General features: G+C 36.9%; 1 protein-coding gene across 2 annotated transcripts; it reads left to right on the forward strand.

The window, feature by feature from the left end:
* Positions 1-7,306: 7,306 nt before the first annotated feature.
* LOC103402168 (PH, RCC1 and FYVE domains-containing protein 1-like) lies at positions 7,307-16,008 on the forward strand. Of its 2 annotated transcripts, XM_008340906.4 has the most exons (9): positions 7,307-7,921; positions 8,976-9,062; positions 11,003-11,089; positions 11,207-11,293; positions 11,389-11,508; positions 12,023-14,125; positions 14,253-14,399; positions 14,786-15,333; positions 15,509-16,008. In XM_008340906.4, the coding sequence occupies exons 1-9, from the start codon at positions 7,874-7,876 to the stop codon at positions 15,672-15,674; spliced, it is 3,393 nt and encodes a 1,130-aa protein (XP_008339128.3). In that variant the 5' UTR covers positions 7,307-7,873; the 3' UTR covers positions 15,675-16,008. The 2 variants fall into 2 exon arrangements, with proteins under 2 accessions (XP_008339128.3, XP_070678221.1); XM_070822120.1 differs by lacking the exon at positions 8,976-9,062 and having other exon boundaries at positions 7,389-7,921.
* The last annotated feature ends 754 nt before the right edge of the window (positions 16,009-16,762 follow it).

The following is a 16,762-nucleotide window of genomic DNA, read 5'->3' on the forward strand; positions in this document are numbered from 1 at the left end:
GTGAAGAGGTTTTATATATTCAGACTGGGCTGGGAAGAAGGTAGTGGGTTGTAATTTAGGCTTAAACCCAATTACCATATTTTTATTCAGACTGGGCCTTTTTGTGTTTGTTGGGCTAAATGCCACAATTATGAAGTAGTTTTTTTTTCTTTGTTAATTCAACTCGAACATTTCTTTGATTCAAAAAAAAAAAAATTTGAACATTTCTTTCAATATTCAGAAATAAATTAGAATTATTTTTGTTCTATTCTAGTGTCGTAAATTTTCCATACTATTCAGGACACCAAAAAAAAAAAAAAAAAGAATTACACTTTTTTTTCCTGAGCTTCAATGTTTGGGTTGGGAATGGAATTGTATGTTGGATTTTGTTTTTTTTGTTTTGTTTTTTTGTTTTTTTGTTTTTTTTTTTTTGTGTTCTTAATAATAAAAAATAAAAAATGTTGACACACCCTTTGTCTTTTGGACATATGCTATTTAATTATCAAGAATGAGAAGAAACTTTTTATCCCGTAAACAATTTTTTATCAAGGCAAATTAAAGTTAGAATTTAACGGTCCGAAGAGGGTGTAGAGGTGTTAAATATTCAGACTGGGCTGGGAAGAAGGTAGGTGGAAGTCAAATTTAATAATCATTTGGAAACTGCTAGTGGGTTGTATTTTGGGCTTAAACCCAATTACTATATTTTATTCGGATTTTCTTGCTTATGTATGGGCCTTTTTATATTTGTTGGGCTAAATGCCATACTTATGAAGTAGTTTTTTCTTGGTTAATTCTTACGTAGAATTCGATCTTGAGATTTATTTCAATACTCAGAAATAAACCAATAAATATTTTCGTTTCATTCTCGTGTCGTAAACTTTACTAACCACGCTAGAAACCAAGAAGAATGTGGATATGAGTGGATATCTACCATACAAAGGCCCAGATTTGGTGTTAGCAGGTATTAGTACTTCACGGGTTCTTCCATGCTTATACTCTTTGATGTCATCAAGTTTCATCAAGCAAAGTACATCCTTGTGTCAAAAGGCTGCAACATCTGCCCTCACTAGCAACTGCTAGGCTGCTTTGGGTGGTCCTTCCTTTAATCTGCACTCCGCCTTTTTCTGAGATGCAAAGCCAAAGAATTATCTTCATATCTTCATATAGATGTAGGTGCAAGTGTGTTGGGGTTGTGTTATTTGCAAGTAACTGAGGTAAGTTTGTAAATATCAGATCATTTGACACAATCAAATATATAATATACAAACAACTTTTTGTTTTTATTTTTTTTTTCCGATAATATGATTGGCTACAATACTAATATGTATTTAATACAATCACTATCTAACAGTCAGATGTAATTTATGTGAATATATACATATATAATCAGAAGACCATATCAAACTATTAAAATGGTGATTATATTAAATACATGTAAGTATATAGTTAAGTCGAAAAATAAGAGTACCCCACACTCGGTTTAAATAATTAGTGACACTTGCAGTTGTTTGTATCCGTCACAACATGGTGGGGTATTACAAAGTGAAAAGAACTTGATGAGTAGAGGATCTCCTGAACCTCTATGGATGTTTTGTTTGTTGTGTCTTCGTCCCACTACACATCTATATTTCCTTCGGGTTTTAAAAAGCTCACTACTATGGTAACGATAATGATAGATAACCAATTGGGTCAAATGCAGTTGGCCAATCGACAAGCAAATTAGAACTCGTTTGGCAAGTACTTTTAAATGACTAAAAACATTTTTAGAGAAAATATTTTTAGATTTCATGTGTTTCCTGCTAAAAGCATCAGTTATGTGTTTCTTGTTGGATTCACTTCAAGTACTTTTCCAGAATTAACTTATTTTTTTTCCTAAATTTTGGTTCCAAAAATATTTTATCTAAAAACGCTTTCAATCTTTTAGAAGCACGTATGAAAATAGTCCTCAAAAGAGTGAAAGTGATCCTTAATTTGTATGCAATGGTCCCATATGCATGGCAAGAAGGCGACCATGCCAAGTAGGTAGGTTTTGTGGTTGTGTCAAATCAACTTTGCAATTTTGGCTTCTTGTCCGCAAAGCAAGCCTTTGGAAGCCTCCTTCCTACATTATATATACTTCTCGGTTCTCACATGATGAAGAATTCTTCTTTCGCTGTACTTACCACCCCACTTTAATCAGTAGCACAATTATAATTTGCATCACTAACCAAATACCAAACAGCAAATAGGCGGCTTTCAAGTGGTTATCTGTTATCATCATGCAATTATACTACTGCCATTATTAGTAGCATAAGTTACCCACTCTTCCAAATCCACTATATCAATAAAATCATGTCCCACCTTGTTGCTTTCAGGATTATAAACTAAGTGGTCAGGGAAATTACTTTTCGGTATCAGATTTTTTGTTCTTTGGTTTGGAATCAGCAAATAGGCTAGCCCTAGCATGGGAAAATTGCTCAATCATGGCACTGCCACAATGGCTGAGCCAGAATTCTTTGTGAGATAGGGCTTTTCATTATGTATTGAGAAAAAATTGCGAACTCTGTAATATGAGCAATTGAAATAATCTTCACAAAACTAAAATATCTGGGAAATTTAATAAAGAGAATCAAAGAAAGTGTATAATAAACTAAGTAGGATGTAGAGACCAGGGTAACCAGTAAAAAATGTGAAACTATAAGAACAAAAATACAAAGAAATATGGTTTGAATCGTTTGACAAAAAAAAAAAAAGGAGGGCAAAGAGGAGGGTTGCAAATAATAGTTGATTAGGTTGCTTTAGAAATAACATTAAAGTCAATTGTAAAACCTCATTCTTGAGTTTCAAGAAACCACAAAGCCAAAGTAAACAAAATTGTTAGAAAAATATAAGCTATGATGTTATTTGACTCAACTTCTTTACAAGGACAATTCATCTTCTTTTCATGTCGCGAAATTTTTTTTTACATAGTAGTTAGGATGGACCCGAAACCACTCTGGTCCCTTAGGTATCGTTTGGTATGCATACGGGATGGGACAAAACAGAATGGGACGGGACAAGACGGGACGGAACTAAGAAGGAGCAAAGATGCCCTCGAATGGAAACAAGGAGGAAGAAAAAAGAGATGGAGAGGTTACAATTTTGTGTTCCACAGATGTGGAACAAGTCGTTCCAGGGGGTAAGGCGGAACGAAAATTCACCCAAATTTCGTCTCGTGGAACAGCGCGTTCCACCCGTTTTAGGCACACCAAACGTGAGACGGAACACCTCGTCCCACTCTATTCCGTCCCGTCCCATGTACCAAACGGTACCTTAGTGGACCGCCATGCACTGCTAGCTGCCACCATTCAGAGTTAACAAAAGAACAAAATTAGGGTTAGGGTTGTCGAATTAGGGTTAAGGTTTAGGAAAATGTGTAAACATAAGGTACTATATCTATAGTACGAGTTTTTCTCTTTTTAGTATTATTCATGGGTGGGTACGTGTAGATAAAAGTAGAGAGAGAAAATCAGAATGCAAAACAGCCACCTTGGTGGATCATGCGCTTCAAAGAACTGCTTACCATATTCCCTCATTTTTTTCTTGAAGAGCAAAGTCCCACAGGTTTTAGAGGTTTTTGGCTATTTTAACGTGGCTTCTCAAACTAAAGAAAATTAAATCATACTTGTTTGTACCATACTTGACCAATCCCGAAACTACCGAGCACCGGCCAACGCTATACTGTCAAGGACCCAGAAGAGTTCCCCTCCGACCAGGAGGCCAATCACTACTCGACACGTGTCAAGATTAGAAGCCAATCAGAGCGCAGCACGTGTCGACATCAAGAACCAATCATAACATGACACATGTCAATGTGACAAAGCTATAAGTTTTTCTATAAATAGGGGTCATTCCCCCACAATATGGGCTAATGCCATTTGTGTTAAATCATTCACAAGAACTCACTAAATTGAGAGCTTGATCATTTGTACTTGTGTAAGCCCTTCACTACTAATAAGAACTCCTCTACTCCGTGGACGTAGCCAATCTGGGTGAACCACGTACATCCTGTGTTTGCTTCTCTGTCTCTATTCATTTACGTACTTATCCTCACTAGTGACCGAAGCAACCAAGCGAAGGTCACAAAACCTGACACTTTCTGTTGTACCAAAGTCTTCGCTGATTTTGTGCATCAACAATACTCATTGCATGTAAGAATAAATTTGATCTTTAAAGAATCGAGGAAGATGAAGTTATTGTTGACTTCAATGGTAAGTTTCTACTCTTAATATACATAATGCATAATTGGCTTAAGATTATTGATGCCCAATATGTATGTATAACAGTGTGAACTTACTTATAGAGCAAACCAAAGTTATTCGCCCCCACTTATCTAGACAAACTTAATGATAATAATGTTAAGCTTCAATTAACAACAAATTCTGCTAACTTTCACTTACTTGAACACAATAAGTAATAAATTAATAATTCAACAAATTGCTTAGTCGAACTACAATTTGATTTACAAACATCAAAATGAATTACAACTTCACTAGAGGCATGATCAATTGGGGCAAAACAAAGCCAAAATTGTTTGATTCTACTTATCCACATAATGAATAACATGATCATCATTCAACCAATTGCTTAAACAAAAATCTTAAAAAGATCCATACATAACACCATGAATGATTATATTACAATTTCACAAATTGCCTTATCAAGTCTAAAGCGATTTAAAGCATCATAAGATATTAAAATTCAAAACTACCTAGCCTAAGGGTTGGTTTGGTATTGCTGTGCTTTGAAAAAAAACTGCTGTGAGAATAAGCGGCTGTGAAATAAATCAGTAGAGTGTTTGGTAAACTTTTTTGTAAAAGTGCTTTTGGAAAAAAAAAAAAAGCAGTCTGATAGTGAGTCTTTTCATTAAAGGAGCACTGTAGCTCCATGTGCTTTGAAAAAAAGCCAGTTTTCCAAAACTACAAATAGCAGTTTCAGCTTTTTCCTTTGATTTCAGCTTATTCTCACAGCAGCTTCCAAAATAAGCCTTTTTTTTTTAGTTTATCAAACACCTAAAACTCTCACAGTTTTTTTTCATGGGTGCTTTTTTATTAAGCACCTCACTCCCAAACTACCCCTAAATACCCTTAGACTTATATTCACATTCGAACACTTGATTCTCTTGTTGACACACCATGACCCGGATATCCACCAAAGTCAAGATGCGATGGCTGACACCTAAAAGATGACGAAGTCATATTATGAAAATAAAAAGTGTGAATAAATCAAAACTGAAACTTAAAACTATTGATGAGATTGCGCAGTGCGGAATTTAAATTGCAATTGTTATAGCATAACTAATAGTGCAGTAAATATGCGAAAAGTTCCCATCCTATGTAAGGATGAATATTACACAAAAGTACAAGAATTAAAAATTCTCACATTAATTGGACTGTACATTAGAACTGCCCAAAATCCTTTGTTCGCCAAAGAAATTTAGAGCTCATTTGGATGTACTTTTGAAATGATTGAAAGCGCTTTTGGTGAAAATATTTTTAGAACCAATTATTAGTAAAGATGCAAATAAATCTTGGAAAAACACTTGAAGTGCTTCCTGAAAGAATCATACAACTGATGCTTCTTGTAGAAAGCACTTTAAGTGCTTTTGAAACCCAAAAATATTTTCTCTAAAAGTGGTTTTAGTCATTTTAAAAGTACATCCAAACTAGCTCTTAGCTACTAAGTCTTGGAGGGACGCAAAACAGAAAGTTCGAGTGAGAAAAAATAAGTGTAATAAAACTTTTGTTTTTCCCAACATAATAACCAAGTAAAAAGATAAATAATAATAATTTTTTAAATTAATAAGGGTATTAAGGAATTGAAAATATAGATTAAAGGCTCAACTCAACTTTTTACGAAAGTAACGTTTAAAAGCAACATGCATGCTGCTTTCAAAGATACTGTTTGGAGGTTACTGCTTTTAAAATAAGCAAGATATTTTGTTTTTACTAGACATTTTTTTAAATGCTTAACTTTAAAGGAAATAGCTTTTGATGAAAAAACAATACCAAACGAGACCTTAGTTAGAAGTGCTTTTAGTTATTAGAAAGCACTTTCTAGTATTATTTTTCCCAAAAAAGGAACCCCAAACAAACCAAATACTCGTTTATGCAGTCGTTCTTTTATCTTTAATATCATTTGTATAAAACAAAAGTATAAGCAAGGAATGACTATATTTTAACACGTACATTACTGGTTGATATTCATGTTTACAAAGGAGTCAGAGTTTTTTTTTGTTGGATTTTCTCCACTTAAAAATGCATGGAATATTCATCCGTGTATTTCCTTATACAAATCAATGATATTCGTGCACACAAATTATATGGATTTATGAAACATTGGTGCAATTGTAGGTATTCACAAACTCCTACATTCTCCTCGTTTGGGTTCAAAATCTGCTACCTTTGGCGTTATAACCGCCACCAAATCCCTCTGAAGTTCTGAACCCACCTTCACTAGTACAATACCTTCTCTACCCTTCTCCAATCCTACTTGCGTGTAGCCAAACTATTTGTAAACCGTAACACAGATGGTACATCACGTATTTTTATATAAATGATGAGAAATTATATTTTGTAAGTTATTAACTTTTGAACACACATATATTACTATTTGTATAATGACACGTGGTATACCGCTCTGTGTTCTTGTCACATTAAAAAATCTCTCGTATACCAACGCACAACTTGGCCGCTTCTCTTTTCGCCACATCATTCCTAATGAAGGCCATTATCGTCATCCTGCTATTCTTGCAACGCTCAAACCTAACACCACCCGTAAGGAAGAAAATGATGCATCACTCGCAATCTTACAAGGACCCAAAATCATCACCAAAGTCTAACCACAATCTTATAAGTTATAACGATATAGTGTTTTTGAAATTGAATATATCATAACGTATATGAGTAGTTACGTAAACATTTATGTAGCACAAAACGAAAAACGGAACACAAAACTTAGACTACAATTACATTCAGTTCAAATTTAGTTGAAAACATTACAACTCGCCAATTTCCAACGATTACACATTTGGAAAAGAACAAATAAAACTCCTTGACAAACGAAAAGTTACACTTTTATAGCTGGTACACTACTTTACATAAAAAAAAAAAAAAAACGAAACTGAATGCTGAAATCTTAATTTTACAACAAAAGCTTTTAGAAACAACACATACGAGGAGGACACATCTAAGTGGCTTGTTTAACCTTGTTTACAAAAAGAAAAACTTTGAGTAACCTTCCACCATGGTCATGTGGTTTCAACCAGTTCGTACTCAGTTGCATCAAATTCTAAAATTCTAGATACATATTTTATTTTATTTTATTTTTCGAGTTTGATTTATTTGATCGGTAGTATTCAATTTTTCACAGGTTTGACCAGTTGTGCTTTTGACAGACTCGGACACGCCCCACCCCACCCCCCCTAAATTTTCTCTTTGCAGGGAATTTTCTCTCTCTTCTGTTCCCTCCCTCCCTCCTTCGTCCGGTCCGCTTCCCCTCCCGTCCCATTCTCCGGCGCCGTTTCGTCCCTTCTCTTTTCTCTTTCACTCCCTAAATTCCTCTCTGAGCCCCTCTTCGTTTTTAAACCCGCCGTCGGTCTCTCCGCAACCAGCTTCCCAACAGTCCACGGCTTCGAGCTCTGTTTCTTCTTTGCTCTGAGTCAAAGATCAGAACTGGAGGTCTTAGGGTTTCGGCAGATCTGCGCCGCGTAGTGTACAGAAAGAGAGAACTGAGCGTGGTGGTTGTTGTTGTGGTGACGTGGCCGTTGATGGTATTGCACGGAGGCGCGAGAGCGAGTTGGAAGGTAGATGATGAACGGAGCTCCGGCGGGGAATCGGAGAGGGTGGTGGCGTTACGGTAATTTCTCTCACATGGAATGGCAGATCTTGTTAGCTACGGGAATGCCAACCGTGACATCGACCAGGTCGGTCTCTTTCTCTCTAAATTCTCTTTGCCTCTATTTTGTTTTTGCAAATTTATCAAAAAATACAAAGAAAATGAAATAAATTCCTATTTATTTGTCTGTTTAATTACTTAGAAAAGACGAAGATTTGTTTGTTTCCTCCTCTAAAAAGTGGAATTTGGAAGGAGAGCTCTTTATTTTTAGTTTGATACATTTAAGTTTTGTATGTATGTTAAAAATGTGAGGGAATTTTGATTTCGTAATTGAAAACAACTCTCTAGATATAATTACTGGGAACATAATCTTCAGGTATGTTACAATGTGAGGGAATTTTGATTTGGTAATTGATATACAACTTTTTAGATATAAATACTGGGAACATAATCTTCTCAAGGTTTTGGTTTTGAGGATCACTTCTGGGTTCGTTGTTTTCGGCTCAATGGAAGCAGTATGGGTGCTTTTACTGGACCAAACAGGGCCGAAGTTTCGAACCTTTTTTAATTTTGTATTTTTTCCATGTGCATTTTCCATATCGACAACTGGGTTTGCTTCGAGGCATATGTAAAGTACTGACATCTTCAAACGATAAATGTCTAGTGATTTTTGCGACAGAGTGATCTAATGGAAATGGCATTGCATGGAAACCACATTTTACTTTCTTCGCAGGGTGTAAAACCTGCTGCTCCATTTGGAACAGTTTTTATAGTAACTTTAGAAGACACATAGGGTTTTTTAATATCTTAAAAGTTTGGATTTAGCAATTTATTCTCTTAGTCGCAGGATAACGGTTATGAATTATGATATGTTTTGGGAGGTTGTAACTTGTAACTGAATGAGAACTAAGTTGGTATGCTTCTTGAGTTGGAAGTCACAAAGTCATTACTATATGCGGTATGGAGTTCAGGGTAATGTTATAATTAGAATAGCATTTGATATGGTGTAGAATTCTATATTCGAGTATAAATGATACTTCTCTTTTGTGTGGGTTATTATGGTCCTATGTTTAGTTCATACAGCGTTTATCCGCCCTTCATATCTTTCTCATGGTTTTGAATGATCCTTAAATGATTTTCAGGCAATAATTGCTTTGAAGAAGGGTGCTCAACTACTGAAATATGGTCGTAAGGGAAAGCCTAAGTTTTGTCCATTTAGACTTTCTACTGTAAGTTTGTATCTAAAGCTTCTCTATTAGGATTTATTTTTTATTTTTAAAATATTGGTGGTTTGTCCACTCCATGAAAGGAATAGAACATGGTGTGCTCAACTATTAAGGTTCGTCGTACCCAGTGCACAAGGCTCCCGCTTTACGCAGGGTCTGGGAGAGGTGAATGTCGGCTAGCCTTACCCCTATTTATGGAGAGGCTGCTCCCAAGTCTCGAACCCGAGACCTACCGCTCATGGGCGAAGGCATTTGCCATCGCACCAAGTGCGACCTCTCTCAACTATTAAGGTTGAAATAAAAAATTTATTCCACAATTCCTGCATGGACAAACAGTAAAATTTGTAAAAGGATGAAGTCAAGAATGCTACGAAACATATTTAATTGAATTCCCTGCTTAGCAGTGGTAATGTAGTGCCAATTAGGTAATTTCCATCTTCTCCCACAAGTATACAATTTCCATTTGTGCTTATGACGGAAAAGATAAAATTTATCAAGTTTCCCTTCTGCTAATTAAATTGATAACTGAAAGGGAAATCTGAGTTAATTTAGGTTCCGATCCATATGGCAGATTGGAACCAAAGGGTACAGTAGGCAGTTTGCCAGAATCTATGGCATATTTCATTTGGATAAGAGATTTGAGAACTTATTCGTTGTGTAGTTTGAGGTCAGTCAAGGCAAAATATGGTCTATAGTTCTTGGAGAAACATATCATTAAGAGCAACTCCACCGGGAACAAAATGTCCCAGCCCTCAGTCCAAAAAACAAGCCAGCCCTCAGTGAATTTGCTCCAGCCCACAAAATGTCCCAGCCCCCAGCCCCCAGCCCATGCCAGGCAACAGGCCAGCCCATTTCGGACAGACCCAGAGGCCGGCCTATTGGCTGGCGCGTGCAGCAGAATCGCGCATGTGCGCGAGTAGCAGACAAGGTTGCAGGCGGCGGGGCCCGCTTGTCAGCCCACTTGTGTTCACCCGGAATAGGGCTACGTGGCCCTCCTCAGTGCCGTTGGATTTCCAACGGCTATTTTTTGTAGACCGTTGGATTTCCAATGGTAAAAAATTTTAAATTTGACTTTTAAAATGGACCGTCCGATCACAGATCAACGGTCCACGTTAATTAACTAAATTAAAATTTATTAAAAAATACAGAAAAATTATTAAAAAATACAGAAAAGTTTAAAAAAAAAAGAAAAAAATTCTATAAATACCTAACCCTCATCTTCCACCTTACACCACATTTCAATATTTCCTACACTTTCTACCAAAGCTTTCATATACTTTTTGTGTGAAAAAAAATACCAAAAAGCTTGTGGTTGAAGAATAAAGTGTATTTGATGAGTTTATGTAATTTCATTTTAGTGTGTTTTTTTTTTATAGTTTATTTGATGAGTATGTAATTTTATTTTAGTGTGTATTTTTTTTAAGTTTATTTGAAATTTTATCCGAAATTGGTTAAAAATCTTATCCGAAATAAACTTTAAAAAAAAAACACACCAAATAAATGCGCTGGGTGCCAGCGCATTTTTTTAGGGGTGGAGATGCCTTGGTCTATTACTATTCACTCCAGTCTATTACTGTTCACTTGAGTGGATAAATGCGCTGGGTGCTGGCGCAAAGTCCTTAGGGGTGGAATTGCTCTAATAGCCACGAAGGTTTGATAGACTATACATTTCACCTTGTAAGGTATTGGAATATGTTAAATGTCAGTTGACATTAGTTGTGCTGCTACGTTGCTGCATAACCATGCTACTTTGTGTTTTGATGTATGCAATGTAAAATACTGCTAATGGGATAGCATTTCACTGGCCTTCTGTGGCAGATAGCATTTCAATGGCCTTCTATGGTTCTTGCTTGTGATTATATTTATTGCATTTTAATTCACAAATTTGTCTGCTTCTTAAATTCCTTCTATTTTCTACTTACTGCTGCATTTAATAATTTCAGGATGAATCAACTTTGATCTGGATTTCAAGTAGCGAAAGAAGTTTGAAGTTGGCTTCTGTCACAAGAATTGTTCCTGGACAAAGAACTGTGAGAAATTTGATATAATTTTTTAGTACATAGTTGGCATAGATTTACTGCAGTTTAAATTTTAAGTCTTCTAGCGATACTTATTCTAATTTCATCTTGCTCCAAAATTTGTTACAGGCTGTCTTTCAACGATATTTACGTCCTGAAAAGGACTATTTATCATTTTCTCTTATATACAATAACGGAAAGCGGTCTCTTGATCTGGTTAGTGGTGGAAGCTCAAAATTATTTGTCTTTACATTGTGTCCTATTTTTATTTATAATAACAATATTTATGATAATCTGTTATTTGCTTCCAGATTTGCAAGGACAAAGTTGAGGCAGAAGTGTGGATTGCAGGCCTTAAAGCACTACTTTCCTCTGGCAGAGGTGGGCGTTCAAAAATTGATGGATGGAGTGATGGAGGCCTCTACCTTGATGTAAATATGCCTACTTAGAAACCTCTTTTGTGGTTAAATTTTATGTTTTCTCTTGTCTTGCAGTGATCTGTGTTATACAGGCATCAACATGCTGTATTGGAGCTTTTGAGCTAAATTTGAAATGCTGAAATACTATGCTCAGATTCTTTTATTATTTTTAAGTTAAATTTTAGTATTTGATTCTTAAAGAAATTAAACTTCTCCTTGCATAGACATAGTGTTTTTGCATGTATTTTTGGATTGGCTTTTTATAGACATTTTTTAATCTTATTTTTTATTACTTTATATGTTTAATATATATATATATATATTTTTTTTTTTTATATATATTCTAAATGAGTCATCCAACTTTATAGTTCAGTTCATATGATTTTATTGTAGTCATCCAACCTCTTTATGGTGAAATTACACACACGCACATAGACTTTGGATGTACGAAAGTTTCTCTTACATTTCGATATGTATACAAACCTGTTGAATGACTGCCTGCTTATCATGTTTTCGGGTACTTCAGGATGGCAAGGACTTGACATCAAATAGTCCTAGTGATAGTTCTGCTAGTGGTGCACGAGATAGTGGCTCTCCAGAGATTTCTGTTAATTTCAAACCAAATACTTCGCCTAAGAGTTTTCCCCCTGAAAATTCTCCAGTTTCTGAGAGGTCACATGCTGCATCAGACCTGACAAATATGCAAGTTAAAGGATCTGGTTCAGATGCATTTCGAGTTAGTGTTTCAAGTGCTCCTAGCACTTCAAGTCATGGTTCTGGACCGGATGATTGTGAAGCTCTAGGTGATGTGTACATATGGGGTGAGGTTATTTGTGATAGTGTTGTTAAGGTTGGGGCTGATAAAAATGTGAATTATTTGAGCCCGAGATCAGATGTGCTTGTCCCTAGGCCATTAGAGTCCAATGTTGTTTTGGATGTCCATCATATAGCCTGTGGGGTCAAGCATGCAGCCTTGGTCACGAGACAAGGTGAAGTGTTTACATGGGGTGAAGAATCTGGAGGACGACTAGGGCATGGTGCTGGGAAGGATGTTGTTCAACCTCATCTAGTTGAATCTCTGGCAGCTACTAGTGTTGATTTTGCAGCATGTGGAGAATTTCATACATGTGCTGTTACAATGGCTGGGGAACTTTATACGTGGGGAGATGGTACGCATAATGCTGGGCTACTTGGTCATGGCACTGATGTCAGCCATTGGATACCAAAGAGAATTTCGGGTCCTCTTGAGGGACTTCAAGTTGCTTCTGTAACTTGTGGTCCATGGCATACAGCCTTGATAACATCAACGGGGAAACTCTTCACATTCGGTGATGGCACATTTGGCGTCTTAGGCCATGGAGACAGAGAAAATGTTCCTTATCCGAGAGAAGTAGAATCCCTATCAGGGTTGAGGACAATATCTGTTGCATGTGGGGTGTGGCACACTGCTGCTGTGGTGGAGGTTATTGCAACACAATCTAGTGCAAGTATTTCGTCAGGTAAGTTGTTTACTTGGGGTGATGGAGATAAAAATCGTCTCGGGCATGGGGACAAGGAAGCCCGACTTAAACCGACTTGTGTTCCAGCCCTTATTGACTACAGTTTTCACAAAATTGCTTGCGGGCACAGTTTAACAGTTGGCTTGACGACTTCAGGACATGTTTTTACAATGGGCAGTACTGTTTATGGTCAGCTTGGGAATCCCAATTCTGATGGAAAGCTACCTTGCTTGGTAGAAGACAAACTCGGTGGGGATTGTATTGAAGAAATTGCATGTGGTGCTTATCATGTAGCAGTATTAACATCCAGGAATGAAGTTTATACATGGGGAAAGGGAGCTAATGGGAGATTAGGCCATGGAGATGTTGAAGATCGGAAAACACCGACTTTGGTTGAAGCTTTAAAGGATAGACATGTGAAATATATTTGTTGCGGTTCAGAATATACAGCAGCTATTTGTCTTCACAAATGGGTATCTGGTGCTGAGCAGTCACAGTGCTCTGCTTGTAGACAGGCTTTTGGGTTCACAAGGAAGAGGCACAACTGCTATAATTGTGGACTTGTGCACTGCCACTCATGCAGTTCAAAAAAAGCAACAAGGGCAGCTCTGGCTCCAAATCCTGGAAAACCATATCGAGTTTGTGATCCTTGTTATGTGAAATTGAATAAGGTGTCAGAAACTGGTAGTAATAACAGAAGGAATGCTATACCTCGGTTGTCGGGTGAGAACAAGGACAGGTTGGACAAGGCTGACATAAGATTATACAAGACTGCTGTACCATCGAATATGGATTTGATAAAGCAATTAGATACTAAAGCAGCCAAGCAGGGAAAGAAAGCTGACACATTTTCACTTGTCCGCTCTGCTCAAGCACCTTCATTGTTGCAATTAAAGGAGGTTGTTATGTCAACGGCTGTTGATCTGCGACGAACAGTTCCCAAACCAGTTCTTACACCATCTGGAGCAAGTTCAAGGTCCGTGTCCCCTTTCTCGAGGAGACCAAGCCCCCCTCGTTTTGCAACTCCTGTTCCTACTACATCAGGACTTTCCTTCTCAAAAAGTATTGCTGATAGTCTGAAGAAAACAAATGAACTTTTGAATCAGGAGGTGCTAAAATTACGCTCACGGGTAGGTTCATACTTTTCTGGACTTTATTGCTACTTTTATAAACCTCTTGAGAAGGGTGGTGGGTTTCATGTTTGACTATTTGTAGTTATTGTATTTTAATAATTTGATTGTAAATGTTTTTTGTAAGGTTGAGAGCCTTAGACAGAGATGTGATCGTCAAGAATTAGAGCTTCAGAATTCTTCAAAGAAAGTACAAGAAGCAATGGCATTGGCCGCAGACGAATCTGCTAAATCTAAAGCTGCAAAAGAAGTTATAAAGTCACTAACCGCACAGGTCATTTCTTCTGCTACTCGCTTTCATTTCCTAAACTTATTCACGATCATCAACTTTTGTGTCTTCTATTTAGTAAACGTTTAATTTAATTGTTTCTTTTTGAAATATTGAATTTAATAAAATAAACTTCAGTTCAGAGTAGAATAGTACATGAATGATGTAGGTTTATCTCTGTGAATGAAACTGTAGGCTGTAGCAATAAGGATCCAATGGTACAAGTTTTTCATACCTATTTTTTGTCAGTTGCAATCTTTTAAACTGTCGGACTTGAATAAGTTAAAGGGTGTTATTTACTATTGAGTTGGGTAGCTGAATACGTCTACTATTTTGGTTTTTATTTTTTGTTGGACTGCCATAGTGATCATCATCGCTGATAATAATTTCAGCTCAAGGATTTGGCGGAACGGCTTTCACCTGGGGTTTATGATACAGAGACCATAAAGCAGGCATTACTGCCAAATGGTTTGGAGCCAAATGGCATTAACTATCCAGATGCTAATGAAGAGCAGCATTCAAGATCGACTTCCATCAGCAGTTCTTACTTGATCTCCTCCTTGGGAATCGACTCTGCTACAACAAATGGAAATCACGGGCCGACTCTTTCACCCAAGGGTCAACTTGGAACAAACGAAACAATCGTGCAGCACAGTCGGGGCCCTCTCACCCCCAATGGGATGATAAACTCCCCAGATAAACTACCCAATGGTGGTGGATCATTTGAGACAGTTGGTAGTAGTGCGTCTGAAACTGTTGATGGCAGGGAATCCGGGCCTTTTCGAGATGGGGAGAATGGTGCGAGATCCATGAATTCTCCATCGCCTGCTAATGGTAATACAGTTGAGGCAGAATGGATTGAACAATATGAGCCTGGTGTTTATATAACTCTTGTGGCTCTCCGGGATGGAACTAGAGATCTCAAACGAGTGCGCTTCAGGTACTCTTGGTTTTGCTAGTTTCTTAATACAATAAATGTGTCAGCTGGTAGGCCAATGATCTCTTGATCATATTGGCCATAACATGCCACATACTCGTGCATAACTTTGCTGTTATGGATCAAAGATGGAATAATCTTGTAATTAAAGTCTGATAATATATATTTTCATTTGTAGCCGAAGGAGATTTGGAGAGCACCAAGCACAGATCTGGTGGTCGGAGAATCGTGAGAAAGTGTATGAGAAGTACAATGTGCGTGGGTCAGACAGATCTTCGGTTGCTGGCTCAGCTGCACGTAGATCAGACGGAGCTCTCTCACCGGCCTCATCTCAACAGGCTTAGTAGAGGAGGGGAAGGAGGAGGGCACTACTCCGTTAACTTATTTTGTATGAATTACTGTGTAGGTGGTATTGAGAGGAAGCAACAAAAGGGTGGCGGGTATGAAGGGAAGCATGCAAACCACCTCTTTTGCCTTTAATTTTGTTTCTCCCCTTTCATTCCTTCCCAATTTCACCCTTTTTTTTGTTTTTTTGTTTTGTTTTTAGATTGATTTTCTCTCTTCCATTTAATTTATGGGTATTTACCCTTTTATACACCTGTTGTATTGTAGTGTATATAAAATCTTCATTTATGAGACGATGATCTGAGCAAATCAAAGTCTCTTCTTGCTCTTCCATACTTTTGGTACCTTAGTTTTTGTCTTGTGAAAGTCATCTAAACTTGGTAGCGAACCGATTAGCACACGCGTAATGCTTAGTAACTAACCTTATGATTATTGTAGGTAATCCAAACTGATTGTTCTTTCTTGAATGTTAAGTCAAAATGAAAGGTGGTGTTGAATATAATCTTTAGGGCTCGGTTGATAGAGATGATTAGCTTGGATAGGATTGTTCACCACATTGAAGGCTTTTTAAAGGGAGAAATGAATGACATCTTTTTTATCTTGTTCAAGTTGAAGGTTACTCATGAAGAAAAGTTGTCCTTTTTAATCCTATAATTTATGTGAGGATTAGTAGCGGCGGAGCTAGGATTTTACGTGAAGAGGGGCTTCACATAAATGTTAAGAGCTAAAATAACTAGATAGTACGTATTAACAAGAGACTACAATACATGCTTGGAATTGCGAGCTAATTGAATTTTTTGAGGCGTTAAGTGCTTTTTTCATGTTGAAACTAACCTTCCAATATCAAGTCAATATAGAGATTATTTATTATAAAATTAAAGAGGATTAAGAGAAATAAAACCTCCAACATCAAGTTAATGAAAAATAGAATGGATTGGGAATTTTCAAACAGAAAATGAGAAAAATGGATTGAGTATTTAGAGAACAAAATATATGAAAATTTTATAAATTTAGTAAAAAGTTTAGAGTAAACAGAGAGATTCATAACCCTTAATATTGTTGTGGGTTGGAATTTGGAGCACAAAAT

Source organism: Malus domestica, chromosome 05, assembly GCF_042453785.1.
Source record: "Malus domestica chromosome 05, GDT2T_hap1".
Taxonomy (NCBI): domain Eukaryota; kingdom Viridiplantae; phylum Streptophyta; class Magnoliopsida; order Rosales; family Rosaceae; genus Malus; species Malus domestica.